A 23,997-nucleotide genomic window follows, 5' to 3' on the forward strand; every position below is an offset into this window, starting at 1 on the left:
AGGGGAAGATTGGTGACAAGGACCTTCCTCCAGAGCCAACAGAGAGAAAGCCTTCCTCTGGAGCTGACACCCTAATTTTGGACTTTCAGCCTACTAGACTGTGAGAAAATATATTTCTCTTTGTTAAAGTCATCCATTTGTGGTATTTCTGTTATAGCAGCACTAGATAATTAAGACAGTGGTAAAACCATTTTTTTTTTTTAAGTAAGGAATGATAAACACAAAATTCACTATTGTACTTACTTGGGGATCGGGGGACAGGAGGGAATTCAGAGTGGGCACAGAAGGTGCTTGAGAAATGCTGGTAGCATTCCACTTCTGAAACTAGGTGATGGGTTCATGGGTGACCATTTTATTATTTAAAATGTACATATTCTCACCAAATTGTACACGCAGAAATAGTCGAATTGGTATATGTTTTGCTGTGTGTATTTTCAACAACAAAAATAATTTTTAAAAATTAAAAAATAAAATTACATATTCAGTATACACATGCTTTCAAGTGAATGACATTGCACAATAAAATTAAAAAAGGGATACAAGGAAACAAATTACAAGTATAGATTTAAATAATAAGTATTCGTATGATAATAATGATAATATTACCTAATATTTATATAGCACCTTTCAGATTACAAAATGACTTCGCATACACAATCTTATTTATTTCTCACAGCAACCTTGCCCGGTGAGTAATAAGATGATCCAGTTTTTAAGTGACAGGAAAGGAAAAATCTAAATTTCTGACTCCAAGGCAACAGTTTCCACACATTATGTGATCATTAAGATTGTATGTCAACTTGACTGGGCTATGACTTTCAGTGGTTCAGTAGTTATGATATGGTTTGGCAGTCGTATGATGATGTGAGCACTTCCACGATAAGATTTGATATGATGTGATCACCTCCATGATGGCATCTGCAGTGAGTAGCCAATTAGTAAAAGAAAGTTTCCTTGGGGTCAGGGCCTGCATCAAATGTAAGCAGACTTTCTGGTAAGGCTCGCAGGCTTCTGCTTGCACTGAATTCTGCAGCTGGTTTCTGTTCTTCTGATCTCCAGTTCTTGGGACTTGAGCTAGCAGCTTACTTGTCATCTTACCTGCCGATGTTGGGGTTCATCAGTCTTCACAGTCTGTGAACCAGAGCCCTGCTGTCTGACTTGCTGGTCTTGGGTTCATAGCCCCTGCGGCTTCGTGAATCAAGAGAAGCCTCCAGCCCAGCCTAATTGACATTCCAGCCTCTACAACCACATGAGTCATTTCCTTATATCTGTTTGTACACTTTACTGGTTTTCTTCTCTAGAGAACCCAGCCTAAGATACCTTACATTTAAATGTTCACATGTATTATTAGTATTACTGTGCTATGTTTGAATTAGAGTGAGGAGTGATGACTAACATTTATTAAGTACTGAGTATTGGAATACTGTTCTACATGCTTATGTGTATTATATCATTAATCCACACAACAGGTAAGTACTATTACTATTGTGCCCATTTTACAGGTGAAAAAGCTGATTCTTACAGTGTGATTAAATAAATTATCCGCTGTCACAAGTGGCAGACATAGGCCTAATTATCTCCAAAAGTCCTATTATGTTACCAATATACAATTCTGCCTCAGTAATTTGTTCTTCTTCCTGATCCCTCCTCAGAGATTAGGACAGAGAAAATGGACAGAATATATAAGAGTTACAGCAATTCTTCCCGTTCATGGGGCAGCATAATGACTAAGAGCATAGACTCTGGAGGCCAGCTCCCTGGTCCTAATTCTTCCATTTACACAGTGGTGTGAGCTTGGGCAACTCATTAGCCTCTTTGCATTTCAGTGTCCTTATTCACAAAAAGAGGAACCCTGCTGGTGCAATGGTTATGCACTCGGCTGCTAACAAAAAGGTGGGCAGTTCAAACCCACCTAGGGGCTCTGTGAGATTACAGGCTAGGAAACCCTATGAGGCAGTTCTACTCTGTCATATAGGGTTGCTGTGACTCAAAATTGACTCGATGGCACACAACAACGTTCACAAAAAAAAAAAAAACTAGTAGTCTGTTCCAACTCATGGCGACCCCATATGTGTCAGAGTAGAACTATGCTCCATAGGGTTTTCGATGGCTGTGATCTTTCAAAAAGTAAATCACCAGTCCTTTCTTCCTAGTCTGTCTTAGTCTTAGTTCAGTGGTTAGGATTTGGCACTTTCACAGCCTAGGTTGGAAGGCATTCAGAAAAACATAGTAGCCGCCAACAGTAGACTTGACCATACCAACGATGGTGAAGATGGCGCAGGACCCAGCAACAATTCATTCTGTTGTACGATGAGTCGCCATGAGTTAGAGCCGACTCTACCGCAACTAACAAAGTGCTTTTTACTCCAGCCAAACCATTTTACTTGTGTCATTTGCTCCTTTTGGGCTCACCTCCACCTAAATATCTTTGCTTATATTTTTCCTCTGCCTGGAATGCCTTCTCAGCTACTCTCTTTCTGGTCAAATGAGAGAATTATGAACTGTTAAATGTAAAAGAAACCTTAAAGATCATCTAACCTAACTCCTTAATTTTACAGCTAAAATAAAGAGGCATTTCTAGTCAAGTGCCTAGTACAAGGTCAAAGCAGTTATTAGTAAAACTGGGACTCAAATCCATGTCTTCTGATTCCGAGCCTAGCATTCCTTTCACCTTGAGTCTATTCTTCCATGGAAGCTTTCCAGCTAATCTAACTACCATCAATCTTGCCCTTTGCTGACCAGCCATAGCATTTGTCGGTCATCCATGGTTTTTGTCACTTAATTATATTTAATTTAGAGTGTAGCATATTACAAATGCTCTAATAATGGCTCTAATCAATTTTCATTGAATTTCATTAAGAACAGCAACTCGGTCAAATATTTATGTTTAATTCCCTCAGGCAAAACAAGCTAGAGATTTTATGATCTAAAATTTTATCTGGGCTAAATGAACTCTTATACAGCTCACCATCGCTGAAAATGTAGAGTTAATCAATGGCTCATAAAAGGTTTGAAAATGGCTATCTTTGTCATATACATTCAAAATTTCATTTTTTCCAAAGTGTCCCATCTCTGCTTACAAATTTATATTTAGATATGCAAAAAGGAACAAAATAGAAGTGACTTGCATAAATTCCCCCAGAACATTCCATATCACACCACAAAATAACTAGTATAAGAAGGCACAGAAGTCACCCAGAAGCAGTACTACCATGTTTTTCGCAAATAACACGCCTATGCATATAACACACATAGCACACCTAGGAAAATAATGTGCGGGGAGGTGGGAGGCTGCGTGGTTGGCAAAAGTGTGCAACACACACGTTATTTTAGTAAAATACGGTATTCACAAGACGTTTTCTATAATACCCTTCCTGGCCTGAATGTCCAAGGAAAACAGCTAGTAGTTCTCAAACCGATTTGAGTTGCTTTACAATCTTTAAAGGCAGACGAGTCAGTGAAACTGAATTCACCCCAGAAGCCACTTTAAAGACTCATATTGAAATTACTTCTTTGAATTATATTTAAAAGTCAACATCTTTCAACCAAATATTCTTTCGTTCACTCGTTAATGCCCCAAACATCAGGCACAGTAGCAAGCGCTAGAGATATAAACAGATTCATGGACTCACAGGACAGAAAAAAAAAAACAAAAACCTACTGCTATTGTTGAGTGGATTCCAACTCATAGCGACCCTATAGACCCTATAGAACAGAGTAAAACTGCCCCCATAGGGCTTCCAAGGCTGTAAATCTTTACAGAACTGCTTCCACGTCTTTCTCCCAAGGACTGACCGGGGAGTTTCCCAAGAAACTCCGACCTTTTGCTTAGTAGCCAAGCACTTTCACAACTGTGCCAAACACATTATTGTTTTACAACGTTATCAGTGCTTGTCAAACACATATCCATCCTTAATGCCCAGCTCAAGTACTACCTCTTCAGTGCATCACTGTCCTATTTGCCTCAGTGAGAATTAATCTTTAATCGTTCCTTCTTCTATGCTGTTAAGGATGGAATTATGTCCTCAAAAATACGTCAACTTGGATAGGCTATGATTCCCAGTATTATGTGATTGGCCACCATTTTCTCATCTGATGTGATTTTTCTATGTGCTGTAAATCCTAACTCCATGATGTTAATGAGGCAGGATTAGAGGCAGTTTTGTTAATGAGGTAGGACTCAATCAACAAAATTAGGTTGTATCTTAAGCCAATCTCTTTGGAGATAAAAAAAGAGAGAAAAGAGCAGAGAGACATGGTGACTTCATACAATTAAGAAAGTAGCACCAGGAGAAGAGCACTTCCTTTGGACCTGGGGTCCTGCACTGAGAAGCTCCTAGTCCAGGGGAAGATTGATGACAAGGACCTTCCTCCAGAGTTGACAGAAAAAGAAAGCCTTCTCTGGAGCTGATGCCCTGAATTTGGACTTCTAACCTACTAGACTGTGTGTGAGAGAATGAACTTCCATTTGTTGGAGCCATCCACTTGTATTTCCATTATAGTGGTGCTAGGTAACTAAAGCATGTGCTCTCAATGTAGATTGTGCTTTCCTAGCAGCCCAAATGGTTAGTGGTACAATTTTTGCAATTAGTAATAATTAACTAAACAAAAAAAATTCAGAAAAAAAAGTCTTTCTGCTTATTCATTATTTTACAGTGATTTAACTACAAACAAGGAGAGCAGCTATTATAGTTTGGACTGCAATTTTACTAACATAACTAAAGCCTCTACCACAGGCAGCAGTGTTCAACTATATCTGACATAAATAAACTTCATTTCATATGGGTATATGTAAAAGAATAATGTGAATGAGAATTCTTTATAATTTACATTCCAAGCAAGAATCATTGCTCAAGGTCCCTCTTCAATCGTCTGCACTCCTTTCTGATGAAACATACAAGCTAACTAGCTAGGCTCCTGGTCATTCTCTAATGAATCTTGTACTTTCCCACCCATCTGCCTTGGACCATGGCACATGTACACGCTACACAGCTTTTCACTTTTTTCTGCGTATAGAAGTCTTATGGTTCTTTAAGGACCTACTCAGATCTTATTTCTACCTTAAGACATTCCAAGATTTCCCCAGGCTAAATGTACTCCTACCTATTATGTTCTGGAGCCCTGATGGTACAGTGGTTAAGAGCTTGGCTGCTAAACAAAAGGTTGGCAGTTCAAATCCACCAGCTACTCCTTGGAAACCCTATGGAGCAGTTCGACTCTGTCCTATACGTTTGCTATTGTAACCTGACCCTACGAACGAATGCTAGTCAATTTCCATTAGTCCTTAAACGAGCCCAAACCAGATTTGGCCCATCTCGCATGGGCAGAAGGGCCAGCTGTGACCATTAATTGACCTCAACAGAAGATGCAGCAACAGGTGGAACAAACCAGAAGGAAAATCATCACCCCGACCCCATTCTGAAGTGAAATATTCGACAAGAACCACATCACCTTCTGTTTCCTGGTTGCCATAATTCCTGAACATCTAGAAGTTTCCCTCCCCAGTACACCTGTGCAGCCTATCTTGCTCCCCAAATCACACATAAGCCCTGCTTTCCCATACCTCAGGGAGTCGGATATGAGGAACTTCCTCCCGGCTTCTTACTCTGCACGTTGCAATAAAGTTACTTTCTCTTTCTCAAAAACTGGTGTCCAGCTCATTGGCAAATCTGAGCACACCAGATAAAGACCCAACTTCCTGGACTCAGCGACACCATGAGTTCGAATCGACTTGATGGCAGTGGGTTTTATTATGTTCTACTGTTTTGTTTCTTACTATAGTCTGGGTCTTATTATATTTTTTTGTGTATGAGTGCATATTTTCACTAAATTGTGAATCTTTACAGATTGGAACATAGTGTAAGTCATTCTGATCTTGGCATAGCATAGTTCTTCACGCATATTAAACATTTAAGAGATGTTATTTGAGATTAATTAAATAGATTTGTGCAGGTCAATTCCTCCCTCCAGCTACTGTCCACTCCTATCCTCACATACCATAGGGTCATTGTTTGGCATTTCTAAAAAAAAAAAAAAACCTGTAAGGTGAGAAGCTTTTGTACAGAACCACTCTCTCCTTAACCATACTTGTGTCTTGAAGAAAGCTTCCACTTCTATTTTTCTACTTATCTAAGCATTGTCTCCAAGTTTAGCAACGACTCCTTTCAAAACCTTCCTGTGAGTCAGATAGCTGTCAAGAGCATGGGGCTTACTTTAGGCACAGAAACTGAAGGAGAGAGAAGAAAAAGGGAGAGCTCAGCAAATTTCCTAAACATGCGTCAGGACTTGATTGTGGGGAAGTGAGAATCAGACTGTGGTAGGGAACTCCAGGTTGGTGCTGAAGCCTTGAGCTACAGTCTTAATTTTTGGTAAGAAAATCTATATTTACCTGATAACTAGCCTATTTTTCTCAATATCTATAGACAATGGCTTGGGAGTAATTACGTTCACATTTCCTTGTAACACTCCTCTAACTTTTATTTCTTTTGTCTTATCTTTATATCCTCCCACATTTTTTCAAAATATTCCACAATCCATCTTTGTTCTTAAATTTTCATTCTGGAATGAATAGTGAATTTTTATTTCATTTTTTTAAATTGTGCTTAGGTTAAGGTTTATGGAACAGATTAGTTTCTCATTAAACAAGTAATACACTTATTGCTTTGTGAGATTGGTTGCCAACCCCTTCTCGACCTTGGGTTCCCACTTGCATTCCTCCAACTTTCCTGTCCCTGCTGCCTTCTTGTCCTTTCCCCTGGGCTGGTGTGCCCATTTAGTCTCATATACATGGTTGAGCTATGTGTATTATTGTTTGTTTCATGGGTCCGTCTAATCTTTGGCTGAAGGGTGAATCGTAGGAGTGAGTTTAGTACTGAGTAAAAAGAGCATCTGGGGGTCATACTGTGCAGCCCTCAGTGCCTTCCCCTTTATTAGCAATCTTGTTGTTTTGTTAGTTGCCGTCAAGTTGATTCTGACTGAAGATTCTTTAAGGACCTGCTCAGATCCCCTGTGTCTAGAGTAGAACCGTGCTTTCCAGCGTTTTCAAGGCTGTGACCTTTTGGAAGCAGATCTCCAGGCTTGTCTTCCAAAGTGCCTCTGAATGGGTTCGAAATACCAATCTTTTGGCTAATAGTTGAGTGTTTAACTGTTTGCACCACCCAGGGACTCCTTTTATTAGCAATACCATGGGCTTTTTAGTAAACTTATATGTTTCTTTACAGTGAAAAGATTATTTGGTGAGAGTCATTGGACCTGGGATCTAAGAGTCCATCTAGCTTTGATTTTGTGAAAATTAGTTTACAGAGTTACAGTGTCAAAAACAAAATAAAGACAGGGAGAAGGACAGATGGTTGTTAAGTTTCCTTTCAGTTCTAGCATTGTATGACTCTAAGTTTCTCTCAATTCTTTATGGATCTATGTATAAATATGTGTTGGAGTGGGACAATGGATCAGGGTAGCTGCCATGCACAACAGGGAAGGAAGGGATCCTGGCAGGATTTGAATGTTGTTGACTAAATTCACAGAAAGGGGAATAGGAATTATTTCTTCATTTTTTATTATTTTGATGATGCACTTATTTTAACTTCCACTGATGCCATTGTGGCAACATTTGGTCAACTCAGCAGAACTACGTCCAAGTTACAAAAATATTTGGGGCCTCTTTAAAAAACAGAACTACAGCCAGAATGGTCCTTAGAAGTAAGGATAGTAAGACTTCCTTCGTGTATGCTGAGCATGTTATCAGGAGGACCAGTCCCTGGTGAAGGACATCATGCCTGGTAAAGTAGAGGGTCAGTGAAAAAGAGGAAGAATCTCAATGAGATGGACTGATACAGTGGCTACAACAACGGGCTTAAACATAGCAACAATTGTGAGGATGGTTCAGGACTGGGCAGTGTTTTGTTCTGTTGTACATAGGGTCACTATGAGTTAGAACTGACTCAGCAGCACCTAACAACAACATAAAAACAACCATAAAGTGTCGTTATATCTGATAAGAATCAAGAACTAAAAGACGAAAAGGCATTTAGAAGGGAAAGCTGAGGAATTAATGAAGCAGCCTGGGTAAGAATTAAATTGATGAGAATAAGAATCATTTTAGTTGGAAAAGAAAAATGTCAATCCCAAATAAGAACATTTATCCATTCAAGTAATCTTTAACCCTTATCTCATATAAAGCACTGTGCTAAATTCTATGGAGCAAGCATTTATGAATAAGACTCATTTTTTTTTTTTAACCATCATGAAATTTAAAGCTAGAATGATAGATAAGACATCACAATAATAATTATAAGACAAAATGTGGCATTGCATACAGAATATGAAAAGAGGTTTGAACACACACACATAATTAAGAAGCTGAAGAGTAATTTCTGGTTGGAATTATTAGAGGAGGTTTCAAGGAAGATATAATATTTGAGCTGGATCTTAATAATGGGTAGAATTTGAACTGGAAAGTTTAGGGATAAAATGAAGAAGAGGTTAAGGTGAAGGACATAGTCCAGATAGAAGTAAACAGCATTAGCCAAGGTATAGATAATGCATAGCATTAACTTGGAATAGTAAGTTATTCAGGATAGCTATAAAGTAGAGCATATTTATGGGAGTGTTCAGATTTAGGGAAGTTTCAGTGCAATGGATCACCTTTATATGGACTTTCTTACCATGATCTTGTAATTCCCACAAAATGATCGGGTGAGACTGTGTAAATAAGGTGCTTATGGCCCACCAAGTGGATTGGGCAACTTGCTAATAGTGCAAATAAGGTGCATGGCACCCTTGTGGGGATGGGACCATGCAAATAAAGTGTATGGAACCCTAACAAAGGAATTGGGCAGTTTTGTCATTCCTCTAGGCTTAAAATAAGCTATACCAGAGGCAGAAAAGGGATACCTCACTACAACCAAGAAAGAAGAACTGGGAGTGGAGTGAGTCCTTTGGACCTGGTGTCCCTCTGCTCAGAACCCCCTAGACCCAGGAGACAGAGGTGTAACACCGGAGATGACATAAGATGGCAAGAAGCGGCAGCAAGAGCGAGTGCGGCAGAGAACTGCTAGCAGCAGAAGCAAGAAATCAGCAGAATATGCACAGTGGACTTACTGGCCCATGGAGTGAGAGAGCTGAGCACCTTCAGGCAGGAGGCTTGCTGAAAGAGTGGGGTGCCTCCAGGCAGTTGGTGGAGCTAGGCTTGCCAACCCACAGAGCAAGAGAGCTGAGTGCTTTCAGGCAGGAGGCTTCCTGGCAGAGTGGGGTGCCTCTGGGAACTTGTCAGTGGAGCTAAAGAGTTTTGTAATACTTGCCCAAGCAGGGCAGAGGCCAGGCCAGTTCAGAGGGCTGAGGGCTAAGAGAGAGGCCTGCCTGTGGGCACAGCTGAGAAGCTGTCCTGACCGAAGAACTGTATCCTGAGTTGTTCCTGATCCTGAATTGTAACCTGGTACTACCCTTTTTTTTTTTTTTACTACCCTAGCAAACGCCATAACTGTAAGTACTGTCTGCGAGTTCTGTGTGACCATTATGACAAATTATCAAACCAGGCAGAGCAGTAAAGAGTGCCATAGGAGGGCCAGCTGGTGCAGGAATTAGTAAAAAGGTTGAAGAGTTATGTTTGACCTCCGCTTTGCTTTGTAGGAATCGACCTTGAGCTGTTGATGCTGATAATGACTTTCTCTCCTTCCTCTTGTGAAGTTAGATGAGGCAGTCCGACGCCCCCATGCCACCATTTTTACAGAAGGAAATGGTTTGCACTCAACTACTAATCTAAAGTTTGGTTGTTCAAATCCATCCAGCAGTGCCTCAAAAGAAAGCCGTGGTGATCTGCTTTCATAAAGATTACAGCCAAGAAAACCCTCTGGAGCAGTTCTACTCTGTCACACATGGGGTCACCATGAATCTGAATTGACTCTACCACAGGCTTGGTTTTTTGGGGGGGTTTGTTTGTTTATTTAATGTTACAGAGGCCAAGAGAAGAATGTTACAGAGTCAATATATCAAATGATGATTAATATATTGAGGAAGATGCCAGAGAAAAAGATGTTTAGGTTTGCTATTTAGGAGTAGGAAACCCTGGTGGCATAGTGGTTAAGTGCTATGGCTGCTAACCAAAGGGTTGGCAGTTCAAATCTGCCAGGCTCTCCTTCGAAACTCTACAGGGCAGTTCTACTCTGTCCTATAGGGTCGCTACGAGTCGGAATCAACTCCACAGCCCTGGGTTTTATTTAGGAGTAATTTTAGCAGAGTCATGTGGACAGAGGTTAGGACGTGAGCGCCTGGAACAACAGGCCTCAAAACAAGCCCATGTCTTTAAAAAAGAGGAACTATGCTAAAATTAAAAGACACCCTAATACAAAGTGTGATCCTAGACTGGATATTGTTGTAGACAAAGGATCTATAAAGAATATTTTTGGACATTGGGGGAAAAAAATTGAACAAATCTGCTGCAAAAGACCTCTTTAAAGTGTTAAAAAACACAAATGTCACCTTGAGGACTAAGGTGAGCCTGACTGAAGCCATGGTATTTTCAATCACCGCGTATGCATGCAAAAGTTGGACAATGAACAAGGGAGAACAAAGAATTATGGTGTTGGCAAAGAATATTGAATATGCCATGGACTGCCAGAAGAAAGAACAAATCTGTCTTGGAAGAAGTACAGCCGGAATGTTCCTTAGAAGCAAGGGTGGCGAGACTTCGTCTCACGTACTTGGACATGTTATCAGGAGGGACCACTCCCTGGAGAAGGACACCATGCTTGGTAAAGTAGATGGTCTTTGAAAAAGAGGAAGACTCTCAATGAGATGGATTTTCACAGTGGTTGCAAAATGGACTAAAACAGCAACAATTGTAAAAATAGTGCAGGCCTGGGCAATGTTTTGTTCTTTTATACATAGGGTCACTATGAGTTGAAACTGACTCAACAGAACCTGACAACAGTAGGAGACATTAGTTAGCTGAGAAAAGAAACCAGTGGAAAATGAAAGATTGAAAGTGCAAAAGTGAGGGGAAATTTATATTGATATGGACTTCCAAATGAGGGTATTGATACAGACTTAAATCAATACGGTAGCTTTTAAACTATCAGAGATTTTTTTTTCTTAAAATATTTAATTATGTTTTCAGTGAAAGTTTACACAGAAAATTAAGTTCCCACTTAACAATTTCTATACAATTTGTTCCGTGACAATGGTTACATTTTTCGCAATGTGTCAGCTTCCTCATTATTTCCATTCTGGTTGTTCTGTTTCCAGTAATCTAGGTCCCCTGACCCCTTGAGTCTTGTCTTTGCTTTTGATTAAATGTTGACCGTTTAGTCTCATAGATGATTTTTTAAAGGAGCACAGTACTCATGAATGATATTATTTTATTAGCCAATCTGTTATTTAGCTAAAAGATGACCTCATGGAATAGTTCTGGTTCAAGGCTTGAAGACTATCTCAGGGCAATAGTCTTGGGGAGGCCTCCCGTCTCAACAGGTCTAGTAAATTTGGACTTTTTAAGAATTTGAGTTCTGTTTCACATTTTGCTTCCATTCTATCAGGTTCCTTCTATTGTGTTCCTAATCAGAACGGTCGGTATTGGTAGCAGGGGCACCATCTAATTCTTCGGGTCTCGGGGTAGATGAGGTCATGGTTCGTGTAGACTATTAGTCCTGTGGACTAGTTTCGTCTCTGAGTCTTTGCTTTCCTTCTTCCTCTTTTACTTCGGACACGTAGAGACCAATAGGTATATCTTGGATGGCCGCTTGCAAGCTTTTAAGACCTTAGATGCTACTCACCACACTAGGAAGTAGAACATACATTTTACATACTATATATGCCAGTTGGCTGAGTTGTCCCACGAGCCTACAGTCCTAAACTTTCAGACCCTATAAACCAACCCCGTGAGGTATTCAGTTAAGTCTAAGAAGTATAGGTGTTTGTGCCCACTATGTGCCTTATTGTACATACAAACATATATGGATGCATATATGGATCTTATATGTATGTGCAGTTGTGTATAGATACCTCTATATGCCCACATATATACACACATATACATACCTATACACTTGTATACATATACACATACACATGCAAGCACACCCCTATTTTTCAGTTGTTCTTGCACAGTTGTACATGTTATAGCATTTACCAGAAAAGTCCTTTTTTCTTGCATACTTCTTAGTCACATCATTTACCTTGATCAAGCTGGGCACATTTCACCTACATTTGCTGTTAAATTTCCCATCACCAGAAATAACAAGTGCCTCCCTCCTTCCTCACCCCCATCTATCCCTGGTAACCACCAGCAATTGTTGCTTTCAACCTGTATACCTATTCTCGTCTTTTTGTGTGTGTGTGTGTGCTTTAAGTGAAAGTTTACAAATCAGGTCAGTCTCTCACAGAAAAATTTACATACACCTTGCTATACACTCCTAATGCCTCTCCCCCTAATGAGAAATCACACTCCTTCCCTCTACTCTCTCTCCTCTTGTCCATTCAGGCAGCTTCTGGCCCCCTCTGCCCTCTCATCTCCACTCCAGACAGGAGATGCCAACATACTCTCATATGTCTACTTGATCCTAGAAGCTCACTCTTCGCCAGTATCATTTTCCATCCCATATTCCAGTCCAATCCCTGTCTGAAGAGTTGGCTTTGGGAATGGTTCCAGTCTTGGGCTAACAGAAGGTCTGGGGACGATGACCACCAGGGTCCTTCTAGTCCCAGTCTGACCATTAAGTCTGGTCTTTTTACGAGAATTTGAGGTCTGCATTCTACTGCTCTCCTGCTCCCTCAGGGGTTCTCTGTCCTGTTCCCTGTCAGGGCAGTCATCTGTTGTGGCCAGGCACAATCTAGTTCTTCTGGTCTCAGACTAATGTATGTAGTCTCTGGTTTATGTGGCCCTTTCTGTCTCTTAGGCTCATAATTACCTTGTGTCTTTGGTGTTCTTCATTCATCCTTGCTCCAGGTGGGTTGAGACCAATTGATGTTTTTTTTTTTAGATGGCAGCTTGCTAGCATTTAAGACCCCAGACGCCACTCTCCAAAGTGGGATGCAGAATGGTTTCTTAGTAGATTTTATTATGCCAATTGACTTACATGTCCCCTGAAACCATGGTCCCCAAACCCCCACCCCTGCTACGCTAGCCTTCGAGGAGTTCAGTTTATTCAGGAAACTTTGCTTTTGGTTAGTCTAGTTGTGTTGACCTCTCCTGTATTGTGTGTTGTCTTTCCCTTCACCTAAAATAAAATTTATCTACTATTTAATTAGTAAAAATTCTTCTCCCTTCTTCCCTCCTCCCTCTCATAACCATCAAAGAATATTTTCTTCTCTGTTTAAACTATTTCTTGAGTTCTTGTAATAGTGGTCTTATACAATATTTGGCCTTTTGGAACTGACTCATTTCACTCAGCATAATGTCTTCCAGATTTCTCCATGTTATGAAATGTTTCACAGATTCATCACTGTTCTTTATCAATGCGTAGTATTCCATTGTGTGAATATACCATCATTTATTTATCCATTCATCCGTTGATGGGCACCTTGGTTGCTTCCAACTTTTTACTATTGTAAACAGTGCTGCAATGAACATGGGTGTGCATATATCTGTTCATGTAAAGGTTCTTATTTCTCTAGGATATATTCCAAGGAGTGGGATTGCTAGATCATATGGTAGTTCTATTTCTGCTTTTTTAAGGAAGCACCAAATTGATTTCCAAAGTGGTTTTATCATTTTACATTCCCACCAGCAGTATAGAAGTGTTCCAGTCTGCACTGGGTACTGGGTTTAGTCTCTCCACAACCTCTCCAACATTTATTACCATGTGTTTTTCGGATTAATGCCAGCCTTGTTGGAGTAAGATGGAATCTCATGTAGTTTTGATTTGTATTTCTATAATGGCTAATGATCATGAGTGTTTCCTCATGTATCTGTTAGCAGCCTGAATATCTTCTTTAGTGAAGTGCCTGTTCATATCCTTTGCCCATTTTTTAATTGGGTTATTTGTCTTTTTGTAGTTGAGTTTTTGCAGAATCATATAAATTTTAGAGATCAGGTGCTGATGGGAAATGTCCTAGCTAAAAATGTTTTCCCAGTCTGTAGGTAGTCTATTTACTTTCAGTGAAGTCTTTGGATGAGCATAGGTGTTTGATTTTTAGGAGCTCCCAGTTCCCAGTTATCTGGCTTCTCTTCTGCATTTTTAGTAATGTTTTCTGTACTGTTTATGTCATGTATTAGGGCTCCCTATATTTTCTTCCACAATCTTTATCGTTTTAGATTTTATGTTTAGGTCTTGGATCCATTTTGAGTTAGTTTTTGTGCATGGTGTGAGGAATGGGTCTTGTTTCATTTTTTTGCAGATGGATATCCAGTTACGCCAGCACCATTTGTTAAACAGACTGTCTTTTCCCCATTTAATTGATTTGGGGCCTTTGTCAAATATCAACTGCTCATATGTGAATGGATTTATGTCTGGATTCTCAATTCTGTTCCATTGGTCTATGTATCTGTTGTTGTACTAGTCCCAGGATGTTTTGACTACTGTGGCAGTATAATAGGTTCTAAAATCAGATAGGGTGAGGCCTCCCACTTTGTTCTTCTTTTTCAGTAATGCTTTACTTATCTGGCGTCTCTTATCCTTCCATATGGAGTTGGTGATTTATTTCTCCATCTCATTAAGAAATGTCGTTGGAATTTGGATCCGAATTGCATTGTATCTATAGACGGCTCTTGGTAGAATAGACATTTTTACAATGTTAAGTCTTCCTATCCATAAACAAGGTATGTTTTTCAACTTACGTAGTTCTTTTTTGGTTTCTTGCAATGGTTTCTTGTACTTTTCTTTGTGTAGGTCTTTTACCTCTCTGGTTAGATTTATTCCTAAGTATTTTATCTTCTCGGGGGCTACTGTAAATGGTATTGATTTGGTGATTTCCTCTTCAATGTTCTTTTTGTTGATGTAGAGGTATCAAACTGATTTTTGTATGTTTATCTTGTATCCTGATACTCTGCTGAACTGTTCTATTAGTTTCAGCAGTTTTTTTGAGAATTCTTTGGGGTTTTCTGTGTTTACGATCATGTCATCTGCAAATAGAGATATTTTTACTTCTTCCTTACAAATCTGGGTGCCATTTTTTTCTTTAGCTTAAATGCTCTGTCTAAGACCTCCAGCACAATGTTGAATAAGAGTGGTGATAAGGGGCATCCTTGTCTGGTTCCCGTTCTCAAGGGGAATGCTTTCAGACTCTCTCCATTTAGGATGATGCTATCTGTTGGCTTTGTATAAATGCCCTTCACTATGTTGAGGAATTTTCCTTCTATCCCCATTTTGCTGAGAGTTTTTATCATGAATGGGTGTTGAATTTTTTCAAATGCCTTTTCTGCATCAATTGATAAAATCAAGTGGTTCTTGTCTTTTGTTTTATTTGTATGGTGGATTACATTAATTGTTTTTGTAATGTTGAACCATCCCTGCATACCTACTATGAATCCCACTTGGTCATGGCGAATTATTTTTTTTGGTATGCTGTTGAATTCTACTGGCTAGAATTTTGTTGAGGATTTTTGCATCTAAGTTCATGAGGGATATAGGTCTGGATTTTCTTTTTTTGTGATGTCTTTACGTGGTTTTGGTATCAGGGATATGCTGGCTTTGTAGAATGAGTTTGGGAGTATTCTGTCCTTTTCTATGCTCTGAAATACCCTTAGTAGTAGTGGTGTTAACTCTTCTCTGAAAGTTTTGGTAGAACTCTGCAGTGAAGTCATCAGGGCCAGGGCTTTTTTTTCTTGAGAGTTTTTTGATTACCTTTTCAATCTCTTCTTTTGTTATGGGTCTATTTAGTTGTTCCACCTCTGTTTATGTTAGTTTAGGTAGGTAGTGTGTTTCTAGGAATTCATCCATTTCTTCTAGGTTTTCAAGTTTGTTACAGTACAATTTTTTGTAGTAATCTCATGGTTCTTTTAATTTCAGTTGGGTCTGTTGTAATTTGCCCATCTCATTTCTTATTAGGGTTATTTGTTTCCTTTCCTGTTTCTCTTTTGTCAGTCTGGCCAATGGTTTATCAATTTTGTTAATTTTTTCAAAGAACCAGCTTTTGGTCTTGTTAACTCTTTCAATTGTTTTTCTGTTCTCTAATTCATTTAATTCTGCTCTAATTTTTATTATTTGCTTTCTTCTGGTGCCTGAGGGTTTCTTTTGTTTCCCTCTTTCTATTTGTACAAGTTGTAGGGACAGTTCTTTGATTTTGGACCTTTCTTCTTTTTTTATGTGTGCATTTATTGATATAAATCGACCTCTGAGTACTGCTTTTGCTGTGTCCCAAAGGTTCTGATATGAAGTGTTTTCATTCTCATTGGATTCTATGAATTTCTTTATTCCCTTCTTAATGTCTTCTGTAACCCAGTCTTTTTTGAGCAGGGCATTGTTCAGTTTCCAAGAGTTTCATTTCTCTTCCCTGGTTTTCCTGTTATTAATTTCTATTTTTATGGCCTTATGGTCAGAGAAGATGATTTATAATATTTTGATATTTTGGATTCTGCAAAGGCTTTCCTTATGACCTAATATGTGGTCTATTCTAGAGAATGTTCCATGTGCACTAGAAAAGAGAGTATGCTTTGCAGCTGTTGAGTGAAGTGTTCTGTATTTGTCTATGAGGTCAAGTTGGTTGATTGTGGCATTTAGATCTTCCATGTCTTTATTGAGCTTCTTACTGGATGTCCTGTCCTTCACTGAAAGAGGTGTGTTGAAGTCTCCTACTATAATTGTTGAGCCATCTATCTCACTTTTCAATGCTGTTAGAGTTTGTTTTATGTATCTTGCAGCCCTGTCGTTGGGTGCATAAATATTTAATATGGTTACATTCTTCTTAGTAAATTGTCCCTGTAATCATTATATAGTGTCCTTCCTTATCCTTTGTGGTGGATTTAGCTTTAAAGTCTATTTTGTCAGAAATTAGCATTGCCATTCCTGCTTTTTTTATTGTTGTTTGCTTGATATATTTTTTTCCATCCTTTGAGTTTTAGTTTGTTTGTGTCTCCAAGTCTAAGATGTGTCTCTTGTAGGCAGGAGATAGCTGGATTATGTTTTTTTTTGTCCAATCTATAACTCTCTGTCTCTTTAGTGGTGCATTTAGTCCATTTACATTCAGCGTAATTGTAGATAGGTATGAGTTTAGTGCTGTCATTTTGATGCCTTTTTGTGTGTGTGTGTGTGTGTCTCTGACAGTTTCATTTTTCCACTTTTTTGTGCTGAGAAGTTTTTCTTTGTAAATTGTGTGTTCCTCATTTTCATTGTAGTTGAATTTGGTTTTTGCTGAGTCTCTATGTTTATCTTGGTTTTTATTTTGAAGTATGGGATTGTTAGTCTTCTTTGTGGTTACCTTAATATTTACCCCTATTTTTCTAAATATAAACCTAACTTGTATCTCCCTCTATTGCCTTGATTTCCTCTCTGTATGGAGGATCTATGCCTACTGTATTTAGTCTCTCTTTAATGATTATTGTCACCTTTTACATAACAACATCAGTGATTCCCTGTTTTGAGCATTTTTTTATCTTATTTTATTTTTGTGATTTCCCTATCTGAGTTGATATCAGGATGCTCTGTTCTGTGTCCTAGCGTTGTGCTGATATCTGATATTACTGATTTTCTAACCAGAGAATTTTCTTTAGTATTTCTTGTAGTTTTGGTTTGGTTTTGGCAAATTCTCTAAGCTTGTGTTTATCTGTAAATGACTTAATTTCACCTTCATATTTGAGAGACAATTTTGCTGAATATATATGATTCTTAACTAGCAATTTTTCTCCTTCAATGTTCTATATATGTCTTCCCATTGCCTTCTTGCCTTCATGGTTTCTGCTGAGTAGTCCAAACTTATTCTTATTGGTTCTCCTTTGTAGGTAACTTTTTGCTTATCCCTGGCTGCTCTTAAAATTTTCTCTTTATCTTTGGTTTCGGCAAGTTTGATGGTAATATGTCTCAGTGACTTTCTTTTGGCATCTACCTTGTATGGGGTTAGATGAACATCTCAGATAGATATCCTTTCATCTTTCACAATGTCAGGGAAGTTTTCTGCTGACAGATCTTCACCAGCTCTCTCTGCATTTTCTGTTATCCCTCCCTGTTCTGGAATTCCAAACACTCACAAGTTATTCTTCTTGGTAGAGTCCCACACGATTCTTACGGTATCTTCATTTTTTTTTTTAAATCTTTCCTGATTTTTCTTCAAATATATTGGTGCCAAGTGCCTTATCCTCCATCTCCCCAATTCTGCATTCTGATTCCTCAATTCTGCTTCTCTGACTTCCTATTGAGTTGTCTAATTCTGTAATTTTATTGTTAATCTTTTGAATTTCTGAATGCTATCTCTTTATGGATTCATGCAGTTTATTAATTTTTTCATTATGTTCTTGAATAATCTTTCTAATTTCTCCAACTGCTTTGTGTGTTCCTTGGCTTTTTCTGCACATTGCCTGATTTCATTCCTGATGTCTTGAAACCAAACCAAAAAACCAAACCCACTGCTGTCGAGTCGATTCTGACTCATAGCGACCCTATAGGACAGAGTAGAACTGCCCCATAGAGTTTCCAAGGAGTGCCTGGTGGATTCAAACTGCTGACCTCTTGGTTAGCAGGCGTAGCACTTAACCAGTATGCCACCAGGGTTTCCTGAAGTCTTGAAGCATTCTGTATACTAATCTTTTGTATTCTACATCTGGCAATTCCAGGAATACATCTTCATCTGGGAGAGACCTTGATTCTCTGTTTTGGGAGTTTGTAGAAGCAATCACGATCTGCTTCTTTATGTGATTTGATATCGACTGCTGTCTCCGAGCCATCTGTAAGTTATTGTAATAATTTATTTTATGTTTGCTCACTGTTTCCTATCTTCTTGCTTTGTTTTGTTTCAATATACCCAGATAGGCTACTAGAGTGAGCTAACTTGATTATTGGAGCCTTTGAAGCACTAATGTGCTGTCACCTGATGGTTAGAGCTGTTACCAGGTATATAAGCCTATAAGTCCATTCACTACTTTTGAATAGATTTAGCTCAGGTGTCCTGATAGTCACCTAGTGTGTGGTATAGGCTGTCACCTGCTATCTTAGAGGAGTAGTGGTGATGGTGTATGCACTGGTTTCTGGTAGTGACAGGGGATCACACTCTGAGGAAGGCAGAGTGCTGACAGCTTTCCCCCAAGTGTCAGTGAGGAAGGAGCGTCTCTGTTCTCTAAAGCGCTCTGGTGGGTGGGCTCTGCAGCTGTACCTTAGCACCCAGTGCTTATATCTGTAAAGACTAGTAGACAGACCCCTTTCATGAATGGCTAGGTGGCATGGGTGGAGCCTCAGCACTCAGGTCTCTGCTGTCGGTAGGTGAGGGCTCTGTTTAATACATAGAGCAGTATCAGACCTCCAAAACCTGCCTATCCACCACATAGCTGAAACAATTACAGTCAGACCTCTAACAGATTTGCCTTTGCAGTATAATAGCCACCTGGTTCCACGTAGGGGTGAAAGCCAAAGTCTGTGGATCTCTTGTGCCTGGACTGGAGCAGCTTCTGCTCTGAGCTTCCAGTTTAGGGGAGTCAGAAAAGTATTTTTCCCGTTTCTTAATTTGCTTCTTCTCCCTGGCCAAGAGAATGGATCAGAAAAAGTGCAGCACATTCTATCTCAGGCCCATGGAATTCAAATGTTAATGAAGCCGGCTGGGGCAAAAAGGGAAGGGATAAGATAGACAGGAGAGTACTTTCAGAAGGAGCTATTAGATCCTTACAGTAAATTAGACAAAATCACTTGTCTTGTGTCAAGAGCACTGTTTTATCTCCAATTCCAGAGGCGTGTGTATCCTGTGTGTGCTGGCTGGGTCCCCACCCAGACTGCCCCAGGGATTAGGGCTGCGTGCAATGCTTACCATGTCTCGGGAAACTACCATCAGCCCCACCGTATTTTCACCAAAGAATGGCACCAAGGAATCTGAGCTGAGGTGCTGCACGGGCTCAGCAACTCGTCACTGCTTCTGCACAGTCTCTCACTCCCCTGTCGTTAGGGTTGATTCCTTAGTTCTGTGTCTGATGCTCAGAGTTCATAGATTGTCATATATGTAATAGGTTCACTTGTTTTTCAGGTCTTTGTTACAAGTGGGTTCAGTGGAAGCTTCTGACTAGTTAGCCATCTTGGCCCTGCCTCTCTATTCTTGTCTTTTTATAATAATGAGATCAATATAGTTATTTGTCCTTTTGTGATTATTTCACTCAGTACAATGTCCTCCAGATTCATCCATGTGACAATACATTTTGAGAATTCCTCACTATTCTTTATGGCTGCATAATATTCCATTGTGTGTATGTGTGTGTGTGTGTGTGTGTGTGTGTGTGTGTACTACATTTTGTTTATTATCAGAAAATGTTTTTGTGTTGTCCAGTGTGAAATCAAGGAATATAAGCTAAAAGAGTGTAAGGTCTTTCTGGTTTTATGATTCTACATCATTACATGGGAATAAGTCAGAAGTCTAAGAATATGCATTTCTTAAAAGATACTGATAGATTTAACATTTTCTTTCATCATTTTGCAGAAGCTTAGCCATGGAGTCTTCCTCAGCTGAGACCAATTCAACTGACCTACTCTCACAGCCTTCAGATGAACCCCAAGTAATTCTCTCCGTGGTCATTCTGGGCCTCACTTTCTTATTGGGATTGCCAGGAAATGGGCTCGTGCTGTGGGTGGCAGGCCTAAAGATGCAGCGAACAGTGAACACAGTTTGGTTTCTCCACCTCACCGCAGCGGACCTTCTCTGCTGCCTCTCCCTGCCCTTCTCCCTTGCTCACTTGGCTCTTCAAGGACACTGGCCCTATGGCTGGCTCCTCTGCAAGCTCATCCCCTCCATCATCATCCTTAACATGTTTGCCAGCGTCTTTCTGCTTACTGCCATCAGCCTCGACCGCTGTCTTCTGGTACTCAAGCCAATCTGGTGCCAGAATCACCGCAATGTGAGGACAGCCTTTGCCATCTGTGGATGTATCTGGGTGGTAGCTTTTGCAATGTGTATACCTGTGTTCTTATACCGTGAAATGTTCACTGTAGACAACCATAATATGTGTGGCTACAATTTTGGTGTCTACAGCTCATTAGATTATTCAGATTTGGCCTTTGATCTACTGGAAAACGGAACTCTTGATGACTCCATTGTTCCGCTGCCTGGGGAAACAGATGATAGGTTAGATTCTTCCTCTTTCCCAACAAATGATCATCCTTGGACAGTCCCCGCAATGAATCCATTGACAACTTCCACTGACCTCCATGCTCAAACATTCCAAAGACCTTCTGGAGATTCACTCCCTAGGAATTTATCTAGATTATCCAGTCAGTATACCTATCATAATTTATATAAATCTGCTGATGTGGTCTTACCTAGAATTCCCAGTGATGTGCGTGGGTTTCCCAGTGAAGATCGAAGGACTGACTCATTGGATTACTCTAATTTTCTCTCTACTGATTTAGGCCTTTTCCCCAGTGCTTCTAGCAATTCCTTATACACATATGATTACTATGATTACCACAGTGGTAATTCAAGCCAATTCATAAACGACAATCAAGTGCCAACACCCCTGGTAGCGATAACCATCACTAGGCTAGTAGTGGGTTTCCTGTTGCCTTTTATTATCATGGTGGTCTGCTATACCCTTATTATCTTCCGAATGCGACAGGGACGCTTCTCCAAGTCTCGGCGCAAAACTTTGCGAGTGGCCATGGTGGTGGTCGTTGTCTTTCTTGTCTGCTGGACTCCATACCATGTAGTTGGTGTCCTATCATTGTTTATTGATCTAGAAACTCCCTTTGGGGAAGCTTTGTTGTCCTGGGACCATGTGTCCATTGCACTAGCATCTGCAAATAGCTGCTTCAATCCCTTCCTCTATGCCCTCCTGGGGAAAGATTTTAGGAAGAAAGCAAGGCAGTCCATGCAGGGCATTCTGGAAGCAGCCTTCAGTGAGGAGCTCACACACTCTACCAGCTGCCCCCAAAACAAAATCTCTTTAGAAAGAAACAGTACCAGTACAGTTGTTTGAAAACATGGAGCAGCCAACTCAAGCAGAGGTTCTTAAGTATTCACCCAGTACAATATGTTTCTAAAAGGTTGAGAGATGTAGTAAGCAGGGGGATTCAGAAACCATCAAAGAATCATAAGGAACATCTTAGTCCAGTGGTTCTCAAAACGTGGTGCCCAGACTAGGGATACCACTTGTCAGAAATGTAAACTCTCAAGCCCCACCCCAGACTTGCAGAATCAGAATTTCTGTGAGGTAGGGCCCAGCAAGCCCTCTTGTTTTAACAAGTCATCTTGTTTCTGATATATGATAAATTTGAGAATTATTGTAAAAGTCCATTTCTGTCCAATACTAAACCATGTGTGATAAATGAGAAAATAGTCTGTTTTTAAATGATGTTTCCATCATTAAATTTTTTCTTTAGTATTATCTAAATCCCCTTCTAGATTCAATGTTAACTCATTTCTTCTAGGCCTATCAGCTATTGAGACAGAAAAGAAGCCCTGGTGGCACAATGGTTAAGTGCTCCACTGTTAACCAAAACGTCAGTGGTTCAAACCCACCAGTGGCTCCATAAAGATCTGCCCCCATACAGACTACAGCCTAGGAAACCATATGGGGCAGTTCCACTCTGTCCTATAGTGTTGCTATGAGTTGGAATCTACTCGATGGCACACAACAACATGAGACTGAATCTGGAGCAAAGTGAGATGCCAGATGCCTGCTACCTGGAACACCCCTGGGTACAGGACATAGGGATTCCAAGGGTCCACTTTACAAGTAAGTAAGCATTTATTATGTGAAGACAGACTAACACATCTAAAAACTTCCTAGTAAAATGTTACGTAAGCTGCTGTTTGGGGAGATCTCCGTTTACTCTATCTGCCAACTGGTCAAATCATCTATCTTCCATTCCTTTTCTTAAGCTCTTTGATTTCCTTATTCTTTTCATGCCTCTAAATATTCTTCCATACCAGACTTTTAGTCTCCAATAACCTCTAATTTCATAATATTTGAATTACTCCCCTCCTCTTGCTCCGAATTAATACTTTCCAAAGGCTTCATCTCAAATGAAAGAAGAAAAAGGGTGGAGGATGGAGCAGCAATTATTTACTCTGCTGCAAAATGACTGAATACTGTACCAGAAATACCATTAAACTTTTTTTTTTAAATATGACTATATATGTGTATCTTTCATACCAAAATTACCACATATATCTTTTGGGCTTTTTAATCCTTTCTTACCAAAGTTACACAATGTACATAGTTTTAAGAGAATTAAAATTGTAGAGACTTATAATGAAATGTAAGACATCTTCTGCCCAACTCTGCGTAATGCCCAACTGCTCTCTTCTCACTCACATTTCCCATCGGCAAACCTTGCAATTCTTTTAGAGATTTCTAAATTACATGTTTTTAGACGTGACAAAATGACTTGTTCTGAAAGATGAAGATTTTTATTCAAACACCTCTGTATTTTTATGTTGTTTGTCTAGCATACACAATATTTGTTAATAACCATATTTTAATTCATTCATGCCCAGGCTTCTCTCTCCCTTTGGACCACCCATTTTTCTTGAACTTTGTCTATCCTTTTCAAACATTTATATAGTTTTCCTACCAGCACCCTTTTATTTTTAAAAAGCATTTCCCAACTCCCTACCACATTCTCTCTCATTTTTCTGTGTATAAAATTTTAAATGTAGCCTTTTCTAAACTGATTATATACAATGACTTAATCTAAAAAATAGAAAAGGAGATGTTTTGGACTTGCAAGGCATTATTATTTGTTCAATAGTTGAGGTGAGAGTCTGGACTACAAATTCGTTATAAGGTTCTATGCAGAAAATTTCAAATCACTAGGAATTCTGTCAGTTGTTAGGTAATACCCTCTGACATGATGTAAATTTGCATCACTACTTTTCCAATTTAATTTGCTTATATATCTGATGTAAATAAATACTTTTTATCTCATGGATCCTTGCAAG

The 23,997-nt window shown here is 39.5% G+C and overlaps 2 protein-coding genes across 5 annotated transcripts in view; one reads left to right on the top strand and one right to left on the bottom strand.

Moving 5' to 3' along the window:
• NECAP1 (NECAP endocytosis associated 1) overlaps positions 1-9,213 on the bottom strand; it is a 32,277-nt gene extending 23,064 nt beyond the window's left edge. The window contains exon 1 of one of the 2 annotated variants that reach the window (XM_049882371.1): positions 9,100-9,213. The gene's annotated coding sequence lies outside the window, so the exon portion shown is untranslated. The remainder of the gene's footprint in view (positions 1-9,099) is intronic. The other variant, XM_049882370.1, reaches the window with a different exon arrangement.
• Positions 6,165-23,186, top strand: C3AR1 (complement C3a receptor 1). Of its 3 annotated transcripts, none has more exons than XM_049882367.1 (3): positions 6,165-6,368; positions 18,698-18,810; positions 20,539-23,186. In XM_049882367.1, exon 3 carries the CDS (start codon positions 20,549-20,551, stop codon positions 22,028-22,030), a length of 1,482 nt encoding a protein of 493 aa, XP_049738324.1. In that variant the 5' UTR covers positions 6,165-6,368; positions 18,698-18,810; positions 20,539-20,548; the 3' UTR covers positions 22,031-23,186. The 3 variants fall into 3 exon arrangements, with proteins under 3 accessions (XP_049738324.1, XP_049738325.1, XP_049738326.1); XM_049882368.1 differs by lacking the exon at positions 6,165-6,368 and adding an exon at positions 9,233-9,480; XM_049882369.1 differs by lacking the exon at positions 6,165-6,368 and adding an exon at positions 9,233-9,433.
• Positions 23,187-23,997: the final 811 nt, after the last annotated feature.

Source organism: Elephas maximus, chromosome 4 (genome assembly GCF_024166365.1).
Source record: "Elephas maximus indicus isolate mEleMax1 chromosome 4, mEleMax1 primary haplotype, whole genome shotgun sequence".
NCBI classification, from domain to species: Eukaryota; Metazoa; Chordata; class Mammalia; order Proboscidea; family Elephantidae; genus Elephas; species Elephas maximus.

Bases quoted from the DNA above. Each gene is read 5' to 3' on its own strand.
- C3AR1 (XM_049882367.1), top strand. From the start codon at position 20,549: ATGGAGTCTTCCTCAGCTGAGACCAATTCAACTGACCTACTCTCACAG.